This window comes from Protopterus annectens, chromosome 2.part2, assembly GCF_019279795.1.
Source record: "Protopterus annectens isolate FY-2018-M chromosome 2.part2, PAN1.0, whole genome shotgun sequence".
Taxonomy (NCBI): domain Eukaryota; kingdom Metazoa; phylum Chordata; order Ceratodontiformes; family Protopteridae; genus Protopterus; species Protopterus annectens.
The window spans coordinates 420,920,472-420,945,323 of NC_056730.1; the positions used below are offsets into that span (position 1 = coordinate 420,920,472).

At 39.6% G+C, this 24,852-nt stretch overlaps 1 protein-coding gene across 1 annotated transcript in view; it reads left to right on the forward strand.

Moving 5' to 3' along the window:
* PTCD2 (pentatricopeptide repeat domain 2) overlaps positions 1–24,852 on the forward strand; it is a 399,909-nt gene that overhangs the window by 225,103 nt on the left and 149,954 nt on the right. Inside the window, exon 7 of the mRNA XM_044063933.1 lies at positions 9,434–9,547. Coding sequence (XP_043919868.1) covers positions 9,434–9,547 — 114 coding nt within the window. The remainder of the gene's footprint in view (positions 1–9,433; positions 9,548–24,852) is intronic.

Here is a 24,852-nt window from a genome sequence, read left to right on the forward strand (position 1 = left end):
ACCCTTTACATAACTGACAGTTCACTGCAAGCCTTCCTTTTTGATTATGATACCTCTGTGTAATCTGTTATACCATTTAACATTAGTTTAGCAAAAAGAAGACCCATCTTCTTTAATTACTCAAGATGTTCATTGGATTAGTCATCTGAAGAAAGCCAATTTTTATGGATGGTGGTAACAATCAGATTATGGGTCAGGTTATAAGTGTCCTGGAGTCAGAGACTGGGGCTTAATCTATATATACCAGGATTTGCACATCCCTTCAAGGTGATAAAATTGGGGCTAAATATGAGTGTATAAGAGTTTGGAAGAATAAAACTTCAGTACTGGCCGATATCTTTCGGAAGAGTCTTTGATATAAGTATGGGTGCTAATCAAGTACTGCTGATGAAGACATTTTAGCTGAGAAGTTTTTGATAATTATTTTTATTGGCTAGATTTCACTTGAGGGAATAAAGTAATGGAAGGGTCATTGAGCAATTGCTATTGCTGTTTGACATGTTTTGATTTCTTGTCCAAGCTGGAGCTGTACTGGATGAATTTGTTAGAGACTCTAAAGTAGTAGATTGGGGATCGGGGATGAGATCGTTCAAAGTTTTTGTACTGTTTGATATGTGTTTTGTACAAGAGCTAGAACTGTACACCTTTAAGTACACTTTTTATATATCCCAAAACAATAAAGGCTACTATCAGAAGATGGAGATCACTGCCTCCATCTGATTTTGATGAGGGAATTTTGCATGATGAAGGTATATTGTCCAAATTTCAGGAGATTATCACAAGTGGAATTTAAACTGGAGAAAGTGATTGCTCAATTTGGCTGAGTATCATTAGGGAATAAATACTGGTTAATGCATTATATTTGAGTTCTGCTGGACCTGTGGACATATTTGTCATGGCCAGCAAGCATTTTTTATTGTATTTCATTATTAATGTTTTAGCTTTAGACACTTTTACAAGACTGTTATAGCAGTGTGGCATTAGATGACTTGTTGACTTTTGGGAATTGATACCTATATATTGGATTATGGCAGAGTTTAATGATTGATTTCATTTTGTTTTATGCTGTTGTTTTATTTGACATGATCCATGACTGATGCAGTGTTATGGTTATATATATTTAGTAAAAGGAGAACGATAAAACTGGAAAAAGTTGCAGCAAACAAGTACGGAAAATTAGTTAATCTTTAGCTGACTCATCCTCCCTAAAATCTTCTGTGATAATGAGTACGACTGACAAAATGCATCATTATAGACATAAACACTTTATAACCATGGTTTAGAATTGAGATGGGCCTATATACAGATATAGATACAGATCTGATAGGTCTTTACCATCTTTAGGTATTGCAGCCAACAGAACTTTTTTCCAGGATGTTGGTACCTCACCCCCCCCCCCCCTCTGTTAAAGAAAACCTTTCAGATATTTATCACTTTTTTCCTTCCTAACTTCCAAACTGTACATTATTACTGGGGAAAAACATAGTTTTGACTGTAGGGATGTTTGTTGACGATGTGATATCTTTGCAAGTTAAAATGTGTCAGATTTGCCATAGTTTTCTTTCCAAAAGATATGTATTAGTTTTATGACTACATTTACTGTTTGCAAAGATTTCTGAGCCCAGGAAAATAAAATGTCATTATTGTGCAACATTGTTTATCTTCATTTTATTCTTTATCGAGTATTACAAAATGGCTATGTTTCTGATATCTGGAAGAAAGCTGCTGTGGTCCCATTCCACAAGGGCGGCCCTTCCACAAACTCCAGTAATTATAGACCAGTCAGACTCAAAACTTGTTTTACTAGGAGATGGAGGAAGTTATCACAGGACTTATTCAGACAGACCTGGGAAACCCCCTTCCCCATGATGTAACCCAGTGCAGTTTTATCAGTGGTAGCTCACATGTACTTAGTAATTTTTTTGAGAGTGTAACTGCTGCCCAAGATAAAGGTTTATCCTTTCAAGCAGCATACCTTGGTTTCATGTAAAACACATTTGACATACTGTTTCATTTGGATTTAGTATACATTCCAGTTTTCTTTTCTGAGAGGATTAAAAATGGACATTGTGTGCACAGGGGAAGACCAGGTAATACTGAAATGTCATAGTAGGCAGGCAGGCAGGCATGGTTTATTTCTGAGAGTATTTAGAATGGGTAAGGGCTATTGTAAAAGATAGAAGAAATGGAAGTTGAATCTTTAGAACAGGGAAGGGACAGATTACATAAATAAATGGAATTTGTGGTAACAGTACATGGCAAATCATGTTCAAGAGGAGGAGGAGAGAGGTTTAAAGGAAGGCAGGATTTGAGTAATTTATGTAATGTTGGAGTAAATGGGATTTGTTATAAAGAAAGAAAACGTATGTAATGTAACGTATGTAAATGAAAGAAAGTTAACATTTTTTTCTATTTCTATTATCGTATGTGTGACTATGTCTTAATTGATGATTTAATAAAGGTGTTTTAAAAGGGTGGTTAAGAGTTAGTAGTGGCAGTTATCAAAGATTGAGGAAAAGGAGAGAAAGAATGCTTATTGGGAGTACTCACTCATAAATACTGAGCTGTTATAGGACTGAGAAAGAAAATTCAGAAGCACATATAGCTGCTGTTGTGCTACAGCTGTGTTAACTGTTACTGTTAGCATTTTAATACACAGTAGTTTCATAAGTTCATAGGATGATTCTAGGCTGTTGGCCTGGAGGCCCTTATAAGCCTAGCCAAGAATTTTGCCCATGTTCCCACAAAGTCAGCACCTATTTCCGCTATCTAGCAGGGACATAGGTAGGAAATCAGGGGTGAATTTTCTGTTTTCCATCCATTCATCCAGGTTCCTCTTAAAGAGGGCCAGTGAGGTACTCTGACATGGAGAGAGAGTCTATTCCACAGATGGAGTCTTTGGGACACAAATCTATCCTGCCCACAAGTTCTATTAATGTCACAGACTAGGTTGAGGCCTTGCATGCGGGTTACGCGAGTGGAGTTTGACTTGTGGATATGCAGCAACTCCATCAAGGCTGGGTCTGAGATGACCTTGTATGCCAGACACAGGTCACCTCTGAGCTGTCTGTTTGAGACTGAGTAGAGGGACAGGGCTTTTAGCCTGTCTGTATAGGATAGGTGTTTGAGACCCTGGATTTAAGAAACGTTTGTTTGGGATCAAGTCAGAATGATTTGGCTTCCCTCTGAGTACAGGTTATCAGAAAATGGTTTGACAGTATGGCTCATTCCCATGTTCTTGATGCCTCGTGATAGACAAGATATGATGAAGTACATTCAATTTTGCCTGTTCACATATCATACCACACCCACATTATCCACAAGGATGACAATCGCACTATGAAGGATGGAGTTTTGAAAGATCTGAAGGGTCGGCAATAATGCCTCATCCAACACGTGACAATGTATAAAACTGTCTCCATTTGTGACCAAGCATATTGGACTGTTTCCCTGAAATGCCACCCTAACCTAGGACCAAGGCATCTGTTGTAGTCATCATTGTGGAGTACAGGAAGCTGGAAAGAACTATCCAGAATAATGTTGGGGAGGTGCAACCAACTCCAAAGAGCAGTTGTATAACTCTGAAATCTACACAAGGTGCAACACTAGGCCTGAAATGTCATACCACTGCAGGATTCTTGTGTCAATGTCTGTCATGGAGAACTAATCAAAACAGTAGTAGTATACACTTCCATCAACAACTGTACTGTGTGACCTTCACATGGGTGTTAACTGCAGAAGCTAGCTGTGCTGACAGGACACTATCAAAAAAATAAATGACTACTGCTACAGGACATCTGTACAGATGCTTAATCTTTTCTTCTAATCATCATCTTCTTTCGGCTGTTCCCGTTAGGGGTCGCCACAGCGGATCATCTGTTTCCATTTCTTCCTGTCCTCTGCATCATGCTCTTTCACACCATCCACCTGCATGTCCTCTCTCACCACATCCATAAACCTCATCTTAGGCCTTCCTCTTTTCCTCTTACCTGGCAGCTCCATCCTTAGCATCCTTTTCCCAATATACCCAGCATCCCTCCTCAGCACATGTCCAAACCAATGCAATCTCGCCTCTCTTGCTTTGTCTCCAAACTGTCCAACCTGAGCTGACCCTCTAATACACCGATTCCTAATCCTGTCCATCCTAGTCACACCCAGTGCAAATCTGAACATCTTTAACTCTGCCACATCCAGCTCTGACTCTTGCCTTTTCAACAATGCTACCGTCTCCAACCCATATGACATAGCTGGCCTCACTACCTTCTTGTAGACATTCCCTTTCACTCTTATTGGTACCCGTCTGTCACAAATCACTCCTGACACTCTTCTCCACCCATTCCACCCTGCCTGTACTCTCTTCTTCACCTCTCTTCCACACTCACCATTACTCTGAACTGTTGATCCCATGTACTTAAACTCATCCACCTTTACCAACTCTACTCCCTGCATCCTCACCATTCCTCTACCCTCCCTCTCATTTACACACATATATTCTGTTTTAGCCCTGCTGACCTTCATTCCTCTCCTCTCTAAAGCATATCTCCACCTCTCCAGTGTCTCCTCAACCTGGTCCCTACTCTCACTACATATCACAATGTCATCTGCAAACATCATGGTCCACGGGGCCTCCTGTCTAATCTCATCTGTCAACCTGTCCGTCACCACTGCAAATAAGAAAGGGCTCAGAGCTGATCCTTGATGTAATCCCACCTCCACCTTAAACGTATCTGTCACTCCCACCGCAGTCCTCACCAATGTCACACTACCCTCGTACATATCCTGTACCACTCTTACATACTTCTCTGCCACTTCCGACTTCCTCATACAATACCACAACTCCTCTTTAGGCACCCTGTCATATGCTTTCTCTAAATCCACAAAGACACAATGTAACTCCTTCTGACCTTCTCTGTATTTCTCCAACAACACTCTCAGTGCAAATATTGCATCTGTAGTGCTCTTTTGTGGCATGAAAACATACTGCTGACCACTAATCATCACCTCCCTTCTTAACCTAGCTTCCACTACTCTTTCCCATAACTTCAATCTGTGACTGATCAAGTTTATCCCTCTGTAATTACTGCAGCTCTGCACATCACCCTTATTCTTAAAGATAGGTACCAAAACACTTTTTCTCCACTCCTCAGGCATCCTCTGACTTTCCAAAATTTCATTAAACAATCTGGTTAAAAATTCCACTGCCATTTCTCCTAAGCACCTCCATGCTTCCACTGGTATGTCATCTGGACCAACAGCCTTTCCATTCTTCATCCTCTTCATAGCTGTCCTTACTTCCTCCTTGCTAATCTGCTTCACTTCCTGATTCACTATCCCCACATCATCCAACCTTCTCTCTCTCATTCTCTTCATTCATCAGCCCTTCAAAGTACTCTTTCCATCTACTCAACACACTCTCCTCACTTGTGAGTACGTTTCCCTCACTGTCCTTTATCACCCTTACCTGCTGCACATCTTTCCCAGCTCTGTCCCTCTGTCTAGCCAATAGGTACAGGTCCTTTTCTCCCTCTTTAGTGTCTAATCTCTCATACAACTCTCTGTATGCCTTATCCTTAGCGACCTCTCTCTTTGCCATGTGCCTCATCTCCTTATACTCATGTCTACTTTCTTCATCTCTTTGACAATACCACTTCTTCTTCGCCAGCCTCTTCCTCTGTATACTCTCCTGTACTTCCTCATTCCACCACCAGGTCTCCTTGTCCTCCGTCCTCTGTCCAGATGTCACACCAAGCACCTTCCTAGCAGTCTCACTTACTAGCTCTGCTGTAGTTACCCAGCTCTTCGGTAACTCTTCATTGCCTCCCAGTGCCTGTCTTAACTCTTCCCTGAACTCCACCTCACAATCACCCTTTTTTAACTTCCACCATTTAATCCTTGGCACTGCTTTCACACTCCTCCTCCGCTTCTTGATCACCAACATCATCCTGCAGACCACCATTCTATGCTGCTTAACTACACTTTCCCCAGTCATCACTTTACAGTCTCCAATCTCCTTCAGACTGGCCCTGCTACATAGGATATAATCCACCTGTGTGCATCTTCCTCCACTCTTGTACGTCACCCTATGCTCCTCCCTCTTCTTAAAATACGTATTCACCACAGCCATGTCCATCCTTTTCGCAAAATCCACAATCATCTGACCTTCTGCATTCCTCTCCTTAACACCATACCTACCCATCACTTCCTCATCCCCTCTGTTCACTTCACCAACATGCCCATTGAAGTCCGCTCCAATCACTAGTCTCTCACCCTTGGGTACACTCACCACCACTTCATCCAACTCACTCCAAAATTTTTTTCTCATCCATCGCACACCCAACTTGTGGAGCATATGCACTAACAACATTCATCATTACACCATCAATTTCAAGCTTCATAAACATCACTCTATCAGACACTCTCTTCACCTCCAAAACACTCTTGGTATACTGTTCCGTTAGGATAACCCCTACCCCATTTCTTCTGCCATCCACACCATGATAGAACAATTTGAACCCGCCTCCTATACACTTGGCCTTACTTCCCTTCCATCTGGTATCTTGCACGCACAATATATCAACCTTCCTTCTCTCCATCATATCAGCTAGCTCTCTCCCTATACCAGTCATACTGACAACATTCAAAGTTCCTACCCTCAGTACTACACTCCTAACCTTCCTCCTCTCTTCCTGCCTTCAGGCATGCCTTCCCCCTCCTCTTCTTCTTCGGCCAACAGTAGCCCAATTTCCGCCAGCACCCTGTTGGCTAACAGTACTGGTGGCAGTCATTGTTAACCCGGGCCTCGTCCGATCTAGTATGTAATTATGAAAACTTCTCCGCATCAGTAATTTTTGGCAGAGGTTTTACGCCAGATGCCCTTCCTGACGCAACCCTCACCATTTATCCGGGCTTGGTGGTGAGTGTGCACAAAGAAATGCACTGGCTTGTGCATCCCCAGTGGCTGGGTTCTTAATCTTTTCTTCTAACGGCTGAGAATCTGACATTACAGAAGCACTGATGAAGGCACCCATGAATGCACAAAGTACTGCAGTAAACTTTGTCTTAATTTTTTAGTAGTTCCTTTTGTTTCTCTGTCTTGTAATAATCTGATTGCCTGAGTCTACTTGGGTTACCCTGACATCAGGCTCCCAAAGTTTGAACTATACCACTACTGCAGCTTATTATTAATTGACTGTAAAATCCTATATCTGTATTTCAGTGTTTTGCAGGTTGGATACCCCCCCATAAGGTGAAGAAAAAAGGAAAATGTTGATTAAAGGTATATTTGTAAATGTCGACATTGCTAAAGTGTTGTGGGATGAGCTGGTCAGAGTTTAGGAAGGAAAAAGAAGAAAAACACACACATACCCGCATACCCACACTCACATTTGTGAATACTTGTAAAGGTATCCTACAGTACAGTTTCGTCTGCGAAACATCAAAATCTGTTTTACTAGTTGGAAAGCTGTCTTAAAGTAAGTTGTCCTTGGAGTAGCTACACATTTCAGTTCCTCACATTTTTTTAAATGTTTATTGCGCACAACATTTATATACAAATATGCAAGTGACTTTTTCTTCTAGCCACTGTTGCACACATTTGTCGTGCACAACATTTATATACAAATATACAAATAACTCTTTCTTCTAGCCACTGTTTCACACCACTAGAGGGTGCTAGAAATCCCATAGTTGTCTGGCATTAGTTGCATTAACAAAACAGCACTTCCATTGCAGTCCAATTTATTAATTGCTTTATAAGAGCTCTGCATGTGGAGTTAGTTTGCAGTCAAGTCCTTTGTAGACTAAAGGTGTGCTAGGACTGTAATGCAAGAGGCAGCATTTTGTTTAATTCAGCATGCATTTCTTATTTTAAGGTTTTAGTTCTAGTGACCGTAGACTCTATACGAGTCTTGGGACAGGGTTAGTAATATGCATGGTCTTTTTAAAATAGTGATGCACTTTGTATATTTTATGTCTTAGTCCTAAGTCCGTAAAACATGCAGTTAATTTCAGTGTACAGTAATATGCATGCGCTTTTTAAAAACTTTTTTTTTTTCATTTTTGCAGACTTCAACATTATTTATTCTATTTATACTTTGTTGACCAGGTTACTTCCACTAGGCCAATAGGTTCATAGGTTCATAGATTAGTACTAGGCTAACTGCCCTTGTGGGCCATTTTCAGCCTAGCCAGTTACCCCATGTGAGAATCAAACCCTGCACCTTATGTTTGTAAGGTAAACACCTTAACCATTATGAAAACCTCCCACCCTGGCCACTTTTCAGAGAAGACTGAAGGTAGTATTTATATTGTTTAGGGGAAATTTGGCCTGGGCACTAGGAAATTTCCACTTCTTTTCTAATAAGTGATGTTGGATCTTTTACATCCACCTGAGCTATCATCAACTCTGGAAGACATCTGTTTAACATCTCATCTAAAGGAAGGAGTGTATCACCCCCTTAGGCTTCACTGCAGTGTCAGTATTAGAAAAAAATGAATCCACCTAGTTGGTGTGGGAATAAAACCCACAGTCTTCTGATCTTCCAGCACCAAAGGCAGGTATACTACCTGTTGCAGTACAGAGACTGTGTTTAATCAATGTCCTTAGACTCTGTATGATTCTATGTGGGTGGTGAAACTTTAGTAATGAACATAGAATTTTGTAATTCAAGCTGTGCTTTGTATTAATCCTTATGACCACTGATTTTATGAGATCCATGGAGATGGACACAGGAAAGTAATATCTATGGATGTTTTAAATTCAGGATAGATGTATTTTTATGAACTTTTAGTCTTTGATTATATTCTTAGTGTAATCTGTAAGTACTGCTAGTAATGAATATGGACATTTTAATTTAAACGCACACTTTTGTATTTGTCAGGATTTATACTTAACAGAAATCTGCAGTGGTGCAGCGGTAGCGTTGTTGCCTCACAGCAAGAGGTTCTCCCGTTCGATTCTCGGCTGGAGTGCGGGGAGTGCCTTCTTTGTGGAGTCTGCATATCCTCCCCGTGGGTCGAGTGGCGTTCCGAAAGACGTGCTTGAATGGGCGTGCCTTCATTGAAGGTTGGGCATCAAGCTGGCAACTCGGCACCGTGAAAATCTACTGCCAATCATTAGCGGACCGGAGTTCCGCTGTGGCAACTCCTAATCGAGAAAAGCTGAAAGGCAACAACATTCCTGACAGACATAAACTGTGTGTAATTCATTAGGAGAGGCTGTAATGTGCATGAACTCTACTGATCCATTGTGTGTTTTAACTTCTGGAAATCGGATATTTCCAAGGAGTAATATTTTGTAGGAGTCTACCTCACTGTAACCATTGCTGTACTACTGTTACAATGTTACTTTAAAAGCATAGTGATGCAGATAAGTGTGAGGAAGGGGCACTTTTGTATTAATTTTAGTTGCAAAATTATTTTGGTTGTTTCACAGAATACTCCAGAATGTCAAAGAATCTGCAGTGCACTTCTGGATGAGATGCAGACAAAAGGAGATGCCCTTCCCAGACGTGCTTATCTCTTCGCTGTTGCTCTTGCACTCAAACAGGTACTGTAATTTTACATTTATTTCATCACTGTGTGAGCTGTGCATTATAAATTAACTGATGTGATCACTAAAATTAAAATGAACAAAGTAACAAAAGTAAAAAAAAAATGCAATTCAAGATTCTAAACTGGGCGTCACAGCGGTAAGGCAGTTAGTACTGTTGTCTGATGGCATTTGGACCTCTAGTTCAGATCTCTACCAGAGTGCCTTCTTTGTGGAGTTTGCATCTTTTATCCATGTCCTGCTGAGTTTCCACGAGGGTCAGCAGTTCCTCCAATCTGAAGACATACTGACAGGTTTACTGGAAATGCTGAATTGTGGCTTGATAAATATGTAGATTTGTGAGTGAATGGCATGGGTAGTGGACTGGTATCCTGTCTTTAGGATGGTCCCAGTCTTGTACCCACTACATGTCAAGATAAGTTCTGATCCCTTTAACTCTGAATTAGATAAGTAGATGTTGAGTATCTACTTGGCTGTATTGAAAGAAGTTCATAAACGTATATTTCCTTTCCTGTCCAGATCCAAAGGCACAGATAACTACAGCAGTTTAATATGTATTTGCATTCCTTGTACACTTCCCATTATCTTGAGAAGATCACCCTGATGTTGAAAATGTTCAACAGTACTGAAACTGTATTAGCAGTAGTAGCAGGATATCAAAATTCTATCCTGTTGGTTAGCTGTGTTGATAGACCTATATTTGATTATAATATTTTTACATACAGTGTCATAAAATTACTCTCACCTCACTGGCATCTTTATTTTGGGTTGGGAGAAAGTTATAGGTTTTAGTTGTAGTAATGAATGTTGATATTTTGATTGTTTTAGAATGCCTCCTTATTGATGTATTACCTTTTTTCACTTAATCATAATACTTGAGCACTAATTAATGTAGTAATATTTTTTTGCAGATTATTTCATTGTTTTAGCAGAGACCAGATAAAATAAGCTCAGATACCTGCTTGTTCAGAACCTCAGGCCTGTAACATATACATAGCAGCAATGTTGATTTCTGTGCATCTGTAGAAGGATACCTTGTACAGTAAAATACAGGCTTGTTTTTATACTTTTTGAACAGCAGGGGTTCATTTTGGCAGCTGAGAACTTGCTGCTCAGTGTGCCTTGTCTTTTTGCTGCAGTCAGCAGTACAGCAGTGTAATACAACTCTGCAGTAGCATGTTAACAGAGTGAAACACAATGTTTTGTTTTTCAGTATTTGCATTTTAGCATTACTGACACCCATTTGACAGTTACAGATTTTGATGAATCTAGATGACACCCAAAGAAAAATGATAGCAATAGTCCTGTAGCTGTTTAGATTCCTTGTAGCATTTCAGTAATGTGTGGACTAGAATTCATTGTCTGTTTCAGTTTGTGTAGTATGCAGTGCCACGTTGAGCTAAAAGTGAGAACATGCAGCTAAGTAACTATAGAACTTGGTAACAGTATAGGGCAATATGCAAAAAAGGCACGGAAAGCAGGGGAATGCAGATTATAGGTTTGTAGGTATTTACTAGGCTAACGACCACAATGGCCTTTTATGCCTACCCATGCATCCCAAATCTCTGAAAAGTTCCGATACCCTGATAAGTGTAAGCAGGGGCCTGGGAGTTGAAACATTTAGAAGCAGGGGTCTGGGAGATGAACCATTTTACAGGCTGCCTGTGTCTGGATAAGCATATAATAAATGAAGAAATGCAGTCTACTGAGTGCATAATGAGTTGCATATAAGGAGTCCTGAAAGAAAATTACAATTCATATCTGTCAGTCGCATAGTCAGTTGCATCTGATATAATGGCAAAAAACCCCACAAACATTCAGAGCTGCGTTTGATGATAAAACTGGAACTAGAAACATCATCACCAGTAGCACTGACTGCCTGGGAGTGCTTTAGGGCAGCAGTTGTAGGGTTACCACCTGTCCCACTTTGCGAGGGACAGTCCCTCTTTGGGCAGTTATGTCCTGCAAAAATATTGTAAGAATAGCAACTGTCCTGAAATATTAGGGCAAAATTATTTCCTATATTTTATGTAATAGTTGCATAAAACAGTTATTCTGTATCTGAAACAACTAAATGTTATAAGAAACAAAATAAGCAACTACAATGCTGTAAGAATAAGCTTTTATTTAGGCAAAAATGTGATGTTTTGTCCCTTGTACTGGCTGTGGGTATATTTTGGCTTGCAAAATCTGATGTTTGTACCACAACTGTCCCACTTTGGCCATCTGAAAAGGTGGCAACCCTAACCAGCTGGCATGATAAAAATGATACAAACACAGGGTATTATTGCATCAGAGTTTGGATCAGCAGCTCCAGAACTCATTGAGTCATCGCATGGGCTTTAGTTGACTTGTATGGCCCACAGAATGGATCTGGAGAAATGTGTGGTCTTCCCTTAGAAGTGGATAACAAGATGTGTAGCTGCTAACATTGTGTCTATGGTGACCTTCCAGTGCCAATCAGGAGACACACTGGGTATTTCACAAGCATCAACCTGTAGAATGCTGAAGAAATTCTATGATAAATTACAGACTTGGGTATATGAGCACTTCTGTTTCCCCAAAGCAACAGGGAAAAGAGCCACTATTGTGCATGGTTTTTCATGGCATTGTCCACATCACCAAGTTGTTGAGAGTTATAGTTTGCACATGGATAGCAATAAAGGCTCCCTTGGTGTCTACAGACTGCATTACAGCAACAGGAAGAGCTATCGTTCCATCAACTGCCAGATAATGTGCAATCGCATGGATTCATAAAAAGTGAATCTGAACAGCATTTTGGCAGTGCCCATGAGTCTCACATATGGCATACAAGCCATATGTATTGCCATTTCCTGCCAACTAACATTCTACAGGACCACCTAGTAGATACATGTAGGCAGACTTAAAAAAATAAAGGCCATTTTAAAGTGATTTGCCAATATTATTTTACTTAAGTTAGCAATAGAACATATTGTATATAAAATGATAGACTTCAATGGATGCACCACTGCACATGTGCAAACGCACATACATCAAAGTCAGTAGACTTGCCTCACACTATCCTTAAGGTGACATCATTGAAGGATGCACTTTTTTATTAAAATGTGGTCCAAAAACTTAAGGATAATAAATGTAAAAATGCATTGTTGCATATGACCCACAGAAGCTGCTTTGTAGATACAAATATTGGCAAATAACTTAAATATTTCACCCAGACACAGCTTACATTAGTTTTTGATTTTGTAACATAACATTGTGGTTTCACCAATACAAAAGTCTAGGTGAGACATAAAACAGATGGTCTTAGCATTTTCAGAGCGAATCAGTGCTATAAGGAATGTAAACCTATTATCAGGTAGAGAAGTAGAACTATAATACAAGGGAATTACAGTTAGGAAGAGGGAAAAGGACTAGACTCTAACCAACATTACCTGGCAGAAGGGTAATTGCTAGCAAGTATGCACATGTAGTGGATATAAAAAGTTTACACACGCCTGTTAAATGCCAGGTTTTTGTGATATAAAAAATGAGATGACAATAAATCATTTCAAAATATTTCCCACCTTTAATGTAACCTATAACCTGTACAATTCAATTGAAAAACAAACAAATCTGTTAGGGGAAAAAATGTAAAAAAATTAAAAATGTACAATAAGCTGGTTGCATAAGTGTGCACACCCTTAAACTAATACTTTGTTGAAGGACCTTTTGATTTAATTACAGCATTCAGCCTTCTTGGGTAGGAGTCTTATCAGCATGACACTTCTTGACTTGGCAATATTTGCCCACTCTTCCTTGCAAAAGCGGTCCAAATCTGTCAGATTGCGAGGGCATCTCTTGTGAACAACACTCTTCAGGTCACCTAACAGATTTTCTATTGGATTTAGGTCTGGGCTCTTACTGGGCCATTCTGAAACTTTAATTTTCTTCTGGTGAAGCCATTCTTTTGTTGATTTGGATGTATGCTTGGGGTCATTGTCGTGTTGAAAGGTGAAATTCCTTTTCATCTTCAGCTTTGTAGCAGATGCCTGAAGGTTTTAGGCCAAAAGTGACTGGTATTTGAAACTGTTCATAATTCCCTCCACCTTGACTAAATCCCCAGTTCCAGCTAAAGAAAAGCAACCCCAAAGCATGATACTGCCACTACCATGCTTCATCATGGAGATGGTGTTCTTTTGGTGATGCGAAGTGTTATTTTTGTGCCAGACGTACCTTTTGGAATTGTGGCCAAAATGTTTAACCTTGGTCTATTCAGACCATAATACAGTTTCCACATGCTTTTGGGAGACTTGATGTATTGTTTTGCAAATTTTAGCCAGGCCTGGATGTTTTTCTGTGTAAGGAAAGTCTTCTGTCTTGCAACCCTACCCCATAGTCATAGGCGTGTACTAGGCTAATGGCCCTGGAGCCTTTACAAGCCTAGCCCATAGGATTACCCTGGCATTGTGCCACCCGACCTTAGTTCCCAGTACCTCTGTCAAGTAGAGCCACTGGAATAATCCCCAGGGTGAATTTTCTATTTAAAGGAGATCTGCCATATTCATATGTTCATAGGTAAATACTAGGCTATCAGTCTGCAGACCATTGCAAGCCTAGCTAATGATAATCAGAGGTCAGAATCAAACCCTGTACGTTGAATCAATCACGTAAGGACCTTAACTGTTAAGCCAACCCATCTCCCAAAAAGATTCCCCTACCAAGTACTGAACCCTGGACCCTCTGCAACAAAGTCAGAGCATTGCACCATTATGCCAAACCAGCTGATATATGGAGAGTATGGGATATGTTTGTCACATGTAGAACATAGCCAGTACTTGCCAGAAATTCCTGCAGCTCCTTCAGTGTTAGTGTAGGTCTCTTGGCAGCCTCCTTGACCAGTTTTCGTCTCGTCTTTTCATCAATTTTGGAGGGATGCCCAGTTCTTTGCAATGTCACTGTTGTCCCATATTTTCTTTACTTTTTCATGACTGTCTTCACTGTGTTCCATGGTATATCCAATGCTGTGGAAATTTTTTTTGTACCCTTCTCCTGACTGATAGCTTTCAACAGTGATATCCCTTTGATGCTGTCTGCGAACCATGGCTTTTGCTGCAGCAGGCAACTGAGTAAATGTCAGGAAAATCCTACTAGGATAGCTGAACTTTATTTGGGGTTAATCAGAGTCTCTTTAATTGATGGCAGGTGTGTCCCCATGAAGACTGAATGCTGTAATTAAATGAAAAGGTGCTTCAACAAAGTATTTGTTTAAGGGTGTGCACACTTATGCAACCAGCTTATTGTACATTTTTTATTTTTTATATTTTTCCTCTGACAGATTTGTTTGTTTTTCAATTGAATTGTATGGGTTATAGGTCACATTAAAGGTGGGAAAAGTTTTGAACTGTTTTATTGTAGTCTCATTTTTTTATATCACAAAAATCTGGCACTTTAACAGGGGTGTGTACACATTTTATATCCATTGTATGCCTGTTTAATGCCAGGCCAGGGACAAAATGGCAGAAGGTGTTTTCCAAAGATGTTGGGATGCTCTAAGAGTGGGAATCCAGAGGAGTCTTGATAATTGTTAAATAAAATAAGATATCAACACACAGGAGGTTCAGGTTACAAAGTTTACTAGTGTACACCAGGTGGCAAAAAACGTACAAGTACAGAATTTTGTCTGACATGAAACAGGAAGCACACAATTTTATATAGGTTTAACATTTAAGCTATGCCCACCTTACTGACGTGGTATGTCACAGGGCATCTACATCACTTTTAGCTTACAATCTGTTATTCATAAAGCTGTTGATACTGTATATTTAAAAAAACTTTTCCTCTAGATACAATACGACCTTGCTATCCAGCTGGTCAGACATAATGTCTTTCTGTAAAGTTACTTCTTCAAGGTTTCATATCAGTTCGAATACAATAGCAGATTCAGTCTTTTAATACACGTCTTTGTTCTCTGTTACACTTTCTCACACAGCTGCGTGCTATCTCAGTAATACATATACAAGGCCAAATCATTCCAACAGGAAAAAGCAGAAGATTTCATTATTTCACACATTTAATTTCCTGACCCAGCAGATAATCACTTGTGAAAAGCATAAACATTAAAACTTGCTAAGCTAGCATTCTGCCAGGGTCAAAGATCAGCTTTGCTTCAAGCCACACTGCAGTTTCAAAGCTACTTACATTTGCACATGAATTAATCCCTACTTGTTATATGATTAATAGAATAAAATGCATTATATACTACTTTGCTTTTAAACTAGCATTTCTCATATATTCAAATACACATTTTTCTAACATTTTCCCCCCTATTAATACTTTTTATTCTATTTTGAAGTATGCATAGTGTCATTTCATCTCCTAACCTTTTCCACTTAGGATTTTCAGCTAGGTGAGTCATTCAATCTATACTTCAGAAAAATGTCATCTGAGATCAATCTTTCAATCTCAATATCTTGGTACAAAGTTTCAGTAACAGATACATCAATAAAATCTTTGATTAATCTTTTCATGCAGGGAATTCCACAGCAAACACATGCTCCTATTAGGTGTATACCCACACAAATGGCAATCAGAATATTCATTAGGATGGAACCCCACCCCCCCAAATAGATTCTGGAAAAAGTCCGTCAGTGGGTTTGGGTCTGGTTCAGTCATGGCTGATACTTGCTGAATTTACCTCTAGGTGGTTATTGATCTCATGATGATTGTCAGGAATATAAGCACAGCATTCTTCTTTGATAAGCGCACACGTACCACCTCTCGCCGCTAGGGTGAAGTCAGGAGCCATCCGATTTTGTAGCACAACAGTTCTCATTGCATTCAGTTCATCAGTCTCCAGTTCTAGGGCAGAAAAAGTTGCATTACTCATTACTTCGAGAAGTTTCGACAACTTCCTCAGCTCCCAGATCGATTTGACTGCTACATAGGCTGGGAATATTCCAGCCCAGGATAGAACACTGTCACTCAAGTCCATATGAGTCAATTCGCTTTTGTCTTTTACTGAATTGTGGTCTTTCCAGCCAGCTTCAATCTTTCCAACTGGATTCACAGGTTTTTCAACTGGACCTTCGGGCTTTCGGGTTGCTTCTCTCACGTTTCGTATCTTACCCAAAGGTAATTCTGCAGTATGTCTTATTGCCGGAACCAAATAACCCAAAAAACAACTGCCGGACCAATTCTCAGGTAACCATTTATATGCCTTTTTCCCACAAATAAAATAACAGTTTTCTACTTTAGTACTAAAACGCATCAGCCCTGCATGAAACATTTTCTGATCTATAACTGACAATTGTTTAAACAAAACTGGATTTTTGCGAATGTCATTCATAGTTGTTTTCAATTAGTTCAAATACGAGTCATAATTAGTATTGCAAAAAGTATTGCCATTACCATTCTTAATATAACATCGGTAAGATATGGTTATATTACAATTGCTCCAGCCCACCTGGAGGATGTCATTTTTATAGAAACATACAACTCCTTTTTGTGTGACAGGTAAAAATTAAGTTATTTTGTCCTGTGAGCTCACAGTTCCTGTATCTAAAAGTAAATTCTCCCAAGTTTCATTTATCCCCAAAGGGACAGCGGACATTATCAGTCCTCCATATGCTGTTGGTATAGCTGTACAAACCCAGCAATTTGAAATGTTCATAGTCTCTGCATATACACGTTTCATGGCTAGGTATGTGTTAAAATTTGGATGCCAGTCTATAGACGTTTCATCACGCCTTCCCACTTTCACTTGTGTGGTTGTGTGTAGGATAAACCACAACAAGAGGAAAATTGTCACAATTACAGTTAATAAATGTACACTCAACAAAATGATTATGCAACATCTCTGGGGTTGATCTAAATTTCTATTCGCTTTGTTTTTGGCCATCTCGGTCTGGTTGTATATCAGTCACAAAGTTTTTATCAAGTTGAAAGTTCTTTACCGGTTTACAATGCGTCAAATGAACCCAGGACGTCCTCTCGGCCACTCTAACTGCAGTAGGCGTTGCCAACAGAACCTGGTACGGTCCCTCCCACTTTGGACTCGCCCAATTCTTCCTTTTCGTCACTTTCAACCAAACCCACGACCCTGGGACCAAGACTGCTTCCACCGGTCTGGTCTGTTCCTTATCTGAAAAAGAGTTAAACAACAGTTTCCTCATATAACTAGCTAATGAACTGTCATCCTCTTGCTCTGCAGGCATGAGAGCTTTCCACTGAGGCACATAATATGCTCTCCCAAAAACCATTTCAAAGGGAGTCAAACCCTTTACATTTGGAACCGTTCTCATACTCAGCAGTGCTAAAGGCAGACAGTATATCCAATTCTTTTGGGTCTCCTCTACTAGCTTCCTAAATTTGCTCTTTAGGGTACCATTGTACCTTTCCACCAGTCCTGCTGACTGTGGGTGGTAGGCACAATGGTTCTTTAAGGAGATACCAAAAAATCTCCCAAGCTGGTGGATTGTCTGGTTCACAAAATGTGTGCCGTTGTCACTATAAATCCTTTCCGGAATGCCAAATCTAGGGATTACTTCTTTTATCAGGGCTTTCGCCACTGTTGCTGCATCCGGGTTTTTGGTTGGAAAAGCTTCTACCCATTTAGAAAACATGTCTACAATAACTAAACAAAACTTTTTCCCTTCACATTTATTCAATTCTATGAAATCCATACAGATAGTATGGAACGGGTATGGTGGTATAGGAAAACTTCCTTGCTTGGTTTTAAATGCTCCTTGTGCATGGTGCTTGTTACAAGTATGACAAGCTGCACAAAATTTTTTTGTGTAGTTTGTGTATCCATATGTTTGGAATATTCGGTTTACTAACTGTACCATCCCCCCTGTTGAGACATGGCACTGCCCATGGCTCAACAAATCTGCATATCTAAATAAATTAGACGGCAATATCGGTTTTCTTTCTTTGGAAATGTACAGTCCATTCTCAAGAATTGCACCTCGTTTTACCCATTTTTGTTTTTCTGCTTTTGTAGTAAGCATCTGCATTATTTTCAACATGTCTAAATCTAAAATCTCAGAGGGTTGTAATTCCTCATTTAAAAGTAAAGTTTCTGAGTCTGAGGCTGCTTGCTTTGCAGCTGCATCAGCTCATGCATTGCCTTTTGAAATCTTATCCTGCTGTTTTGTATGAGCTACACATTTACAAATAGCTACTTTGGTAGGTAACTGAATAGATTCTAATAACTCCAAAATAAATTGCGCATGATTAATAGGTTTTCCACTAGATGTTATCATTCCTGTATTTTTCCATTGTTGTGCAATTACATGTACTGTAGAAAAAGCATACTGACTGTCAGTATATATGTTTACACACTTGTTTTTTGCTAAAGTACATGCCCTCGTCAAAGCTATCAATTCTGCTGCTTGTGCAGATAAGTTGTGTGGTAAGGATTGAGCTTCTAAAATTTCAGTGTCTGTAACTACTGCATACCCTGCCAGATTCTTCCCTGTAGGACCCCTTCTGCATGAGCCGTCCACGTAATATGTCACCTCGGCATTATCCAAGGGCATATCTGTGAGATCCTGTCTAGGTAAGGCTAACTGTTCAATTTCCTGCAGGCAGCTGTGTGGTGTGCCATCCGCAGGAGTTGGGAGTAATGTTGATGGATTTAATGTCGTACATCGTTCAATTGTCATATGAGGTTGGCTCAGCAGTATAGTCATACATGAAAGATGTCTAGCAGGGGAAAGGTATGCCACTTTTTCTTGCAGTAAAATTATTGCAACTGCATGAGGCACTTTCAATGTGAGAGGGTGGAATAACACCACTGAGGCCGAAGCCTGTACTGCCATTGCAGCTGCAACTACTGCTTGTACACAGTGAGGCAAAGATCGCGCCACTGGATCTAACTGTGATGAATAATAGGCTATGGGGCGTTGCTTATCCCCATGTTGTTGCGTCAATACTGACGTTCTATATCCTTGCTTACAATCTATTGTCTGAAAGAATCGTTTGTGATAATTTGGAAGTCCTAAAACTAATGAAGAAGCTATCAACTGCTTCAACCTGCAGAAAGCTGTTTCTGCTTCGGGTGTCCATCGTAAGATATCTTGTGCTGCCATTGGTGTCTTATATATCAAGTCAGTCAGTGGAGCAGATTCCAAAGCATAATTTGGTATCCAGCTCCGACAAAAATTAGTTGTACCCAAGAAAAAGACATCATTTCCTTCTTGGTTGCTGGTTTAGGTGCTTGCAAAATTGCTGTTTTTCTTTCCTCATCTAGTATTCTACCTTCATTGGATATTACATATCCCAAGTATCTAACTTGTTTTCTCCAAAGTTGTAACTTACTTTTGTTTACTTTGTGTCCTTGTGTTGCTAAAAATTTCAATAATGCTACAGTATCCTCCTGCACTGTTGCTGGGTGGCACCTGCTAGCAAGATGTCATCTACGTAAAGTAGAATTTGCCTACCTTTCCGTGGGGTAAACCCTGCCAGGTTGCTAGCCATTTCTTGTGCAAATATTGTTGGACTCTCACAATATCCCTGTGGTAGTCGAGTATATGTATACCTTTTACCCTGAAATGTAAATGCAAACCAATATTGACTATCAGGATGTATAGGTATTGAAAAGAAAGCATTGCTAATATCTACCACAGAGAAATATTTCTGTTGCGGTTCTGAATCGTTTAACAAAGTATGTGGGTCTGGCACCGTAGGTGCTCTAGGTATTGCTGCATTATTTACAGCTTGTAAATCTTGTACCATCCGCCATTCCCCGTTTGCTTTTTTAACAGGAAATAGGGGTGTATTACATGGTGAATCAGGAGATTCTACCAGTACTCCTTCTTTGAGTAATGCTGCTATTATAGGCTTAATTCCTATTTCTGCATCCTTTCTCAAAGGGTATTGTCTTTTCTGTGGTCTAAAAGCTGACTTAGGGGTTATTGTAACTGGTCCTGCTGTTCGAATAAGTCCTACATCTGACTTGCCTGCTGACCAAAGAGTTGTTGGAATTTCACATAAGGCCTTTTCTTCTTCTTCTAATAAGAACGCTAATCAACTGTCCTCACTAGATTGCAAATGTACAGCTGAATGTGTCTGTGTTAACCAATTCAGTTTTTGTTTTTGTATCCCTTGTTCTGATAGTTCTAAATCAGTCTGTTTTTCCCATCTTCTCCTAAGTCTGCCCATTTGACACTTTTGTTCTTTGTCAAGCTGACATGTGGTAACCGATTTGATCTATACAATGCAAGGAATTCTTGAGGTAACGAACAGCTAACTACACTGTTCCCCTCAGTATCCCAGTACAAAGTACGCAAAACCAATCTAGTTGCACGATTTCTAAACAATTCTTGCTCATACTCTCTATCAGGTCCTGGTGTAGTACAGTAGTATGGAGTACAGTGTAACAAATGCTGTCGATCAGTGTCGAGGGAGGGGCTTTACTGATGGCTACATTCATCAGTTCCTCGGTTACTGCCCCTGGACCAGTCGTGACTAGGTCCTGGCTGTACCAGTAAAAAGTTTCACCCTCTGATCGCACTACAAAGGTATCCATTTGTCTCTGTGCCTCCATACCTTGTACAGTTGGAACTACTGCTATGCCAAATATCTGCATAAGGTCCCTGCCCAATAGGTTTACTGGACACTTTGCAGAAACAACAATTTTACTTCTCTGGGTTATACCTGAGACAGGGTCAGTTATTGCTATATCATGGGAAAGTGGTTCCCTGTATAGCTGTCCATTTGCGGCTTTTACTAGTATATAATCAGGTGATTCTGAATGTTCTGGTAACTTGGAGGGGTGTATCAAAGTCCATGACGCTCCTGAGTCACACAGGAATTTGACTTCCCTTCCCTCCACCAGAAGTGTAACTTTCGGTTTTGTATCTGTTAAGTAGAGCTCTAAACTCAATAATGCTAAGTCCAAAATTTCACTTTCTTCATTCTCCATATCTATTTGCACTTCCTCTACTCCTATCACATTTACATTTGTTTTTTGTTTATTAACTTTTCCTGATGATTTCTGACTTTCACATGATGTGTCTTCACTATCATATAGTCAGTCCTCATCTCCCTTATCTTCTGTGATTACCTTTTTGTTTTGCCTACAATTCCTTGCTAGATGTCCCTTTTTCCCACACTTGAAACATTCACCTCTCTTCTTTCTTTCTTCAAAATCTTCTGATCATTTGTCAGACTGTTTGTTTCCCTGGGCATTCTTCTTGCCCTTTTTACCTGACTGTAATACAAATACTTCAGCTCCATCTTCAGCAGTGAAGACTTGCGCTTCTTTTTCTTTTTACTATTAAAATGTCTTTCAGCATGTCTAGCGTATTCAAGTAAGGCTTGTAGCCTCCCTGTTCGATGGTCTATCATATGCTTCGTAATGAAGCTACTAATAGGTGCAATGCAACCTTTCAAAAATGCATTTTTTAATAGTTGTTCATACGGGGAATCATTCGTTTGGTTCTCAGGAATCGTCATACCGCCATGATTATTAAAACATTCTAATAATCTAGCATAGTATCCATCTATCGTCTCATTTTCCTGTTGTATGCATTGATTAATGCAAGTCCAATCTGCTCTAGGTTTCCATTTCTCAGAGATTCGGTCTGTCAGACCTTTCACTCTGTCTAACTCTGCATCACTATGTGGGAGTGGTCTAAGCTCTGCATTACGAGGATTCCAGGTGCCACAAATCATGTGCCAATCTGGACCTATAATTTGTCTTACTACTTTTTCTACTTCTTCCCCATTCAAGTGGTAACTCAACCTCATGCCTTGTAAATCTTCTAAAAATTTCGTAAAATTAACTTTCGGATGGGGGATTCCCTCAGTAGTCTTCCGGATATCTTCCGGTGTCCATGGTCTATATACTAAGAGTGTTGGATCCTGCCCTTCCTGTCCTGCCTGAGGATTTGGAACTTCTATAAGTGGGCATATTTCTTCCTCACTCTCATCCTGTAGATTTCTCTCTATTTGATATAATTCTGTATCCCTATGTGTTTTACGTGTTCGGGACCTAGTTTCAATAGGATCTCTAACAAATAGTTGTGGTCTTGCTGAAACTTCAGGATAACGCGGAGGTGGACCAGCCTGTCCACTCGCTTCATATCCTGAAAAGGGTAAGGGAGGGGGCAAGGAAGGAGGAGGAGCTGTTGCTATTACCAAGTTATTATCCTCTTTGTCAAAAAATAATGTTTTTGAATTTTTAAGCTTCTGTTCTCTACGATTTGCTTCCTCAATCCACCTGTGTGCCTGAGGAATGCCTAATTAGCGTTGCTTTTTTGCCTGACCTCCCGCATCAGATTTAAGCTGTTTAAGGAGTTTCACTAGTGAAGTTTTATCTAGTTTACCATCAAATTCATATTTACTAACCCATTTCGTATAATACCTAACGTTATCAGAACGTTGTAATTGCATGTATTTTGCGTCTTCGGTTAGGGGCGGATCTCGCGATGTTTTAGTGCACTGATTACCCATGTCAAAGAAAATGTTACGTAACCCTTTTTATCACGGGATATCAAGTTCTCAATTCCTGTTCACAGTTTATCTAGAATAACTGCCTACCTTATTCTGTTACCCTGATCTATGACCAAATATACAGTACTTCCTTTTGTCCCTGATCTGCAAAACAAATCTTGACAACAATATACTGTAACCTAGTCCCTGATCTAAAACAGAAAAAAGGCAAATTCTTCCTACCTGAGCCTCCGGTATTGAGAAAGTCCAAGTTCCGCTTTTCGGCCACAGATCAGAAAGTGGCCAGCCTCTTTACACAACAATTCAGTCAGAGGTCTTTTCACTCAAGAAGAACCATTTTGGTAACTTCTCCTGTGCAGTATTCGACCACCAATATGCTCTGATCTGCGGCTTACCAAGGGAATTCAGTCTGCGAAGTACCAAACTGTTAAATAAAATAAGATATCAATACAAAGGAGGTTCAGGTTACAAAGTTTACTAGTGTACACCAGGAGGCAAAAAACATACAAGTACAGAATTTTGTCTGACATGAAACAGGAAGCACACAATTTTATATAGGTTTAACATTTAAGCTATGCCCACCTTACTGACGTGGTATGTCACAGGGCATCTACATCACTTTTAGCTTACAATCTGTTATTCATAAAGCTGTTGATACTGTATATTTAAAAAAACTTTTCCTCTGGGTACAATACGGCCTTGCTATCCAGCTGGTCAGACATAATGTCTTTCTGTAAAGTTACTTCTTCAAGGTTTCATATCAGTTCGAATACAATAGCAGATTCAGTCTTTTAATACACGTCTTTGTTCTCTGTTACACTTTCTCACACAGCTGCGTGCTATCTCAGTAATACATATACAAGGCCAAATCATTCCAACAGGAAAGAGCAGAAGATTTCATTATTTCACACATTTAATTTCCTGACCCAGCAGATAATCACTTGTGAAAAGCATAAACATTAAAACTTGCTAAGCTAGCATTCTGCCAGGGTCAAAGATCAGCTTTGCTTCAAGCCACACTGCAGTTTCAAAGCTACTTACATTTGCACATGAATTAATCCCTACTTGTTATATGATTAATAGAATAAAATGCATTATATACTACTTTGCTTTTAAACTAGAATTTCTCATATATTCAAATACACATTTTTCTAACAATAATACCTGTAGAAGCAGAGATGAATCAAGGGCAGAGCAGTTTATTAACTGATGTTTGATTACCAGAAAAGTCCGTCTAGGTGCAAGTCCATTTTCAACGAAGGCCTGGGGAGAAAAGCTCCAATAATTGATTCTGAAATGCTAGTCTGCCTGGAGTGACAGTAAAAGCTTTGCTGACAGAGACTCATTCATTTAACCTGAGATAGTTGGAAAAGACTTAGTAAAGACTTTATTTTTGTGTGATGGTAGGAATGCTACCACTCGCACAACTGAAAAAGCAAACTGTTTTAAGAGACTGAATTGTTACCTAATCTGTTGCGTTATTTTATTATTTCCTGGCAAGGTTAGCCTCTCCGTATGTTTAGCAATATAACTACTTATTTGCAAAAACTTTTGAAGTATGTTTTGCTTAAACATCACAGTTTTTAAAATACCTTCAGTTTGTATTTGAGTCTAGATCTGTGTGATCTGCTTTTGAATGCATAATAATGATATTTCCAATTCAGAGATATGAGTAAATAATTCTTCATCTTGTATGCAGAGAGTTTTCCGGTTTTGTACGTTGGTGAGAAGCTATGCTAGACATACATTTCTGGATCAGGTAGTTTAATTTTTAAATTATCACTGGTCACATAAGATTATTACACAGAATTCTTGGAATGCCTCCTTTCCATAAGAATTTTTCCTGAAGTCCTATAGACTCATGTTAACTGTTTTCGACATTG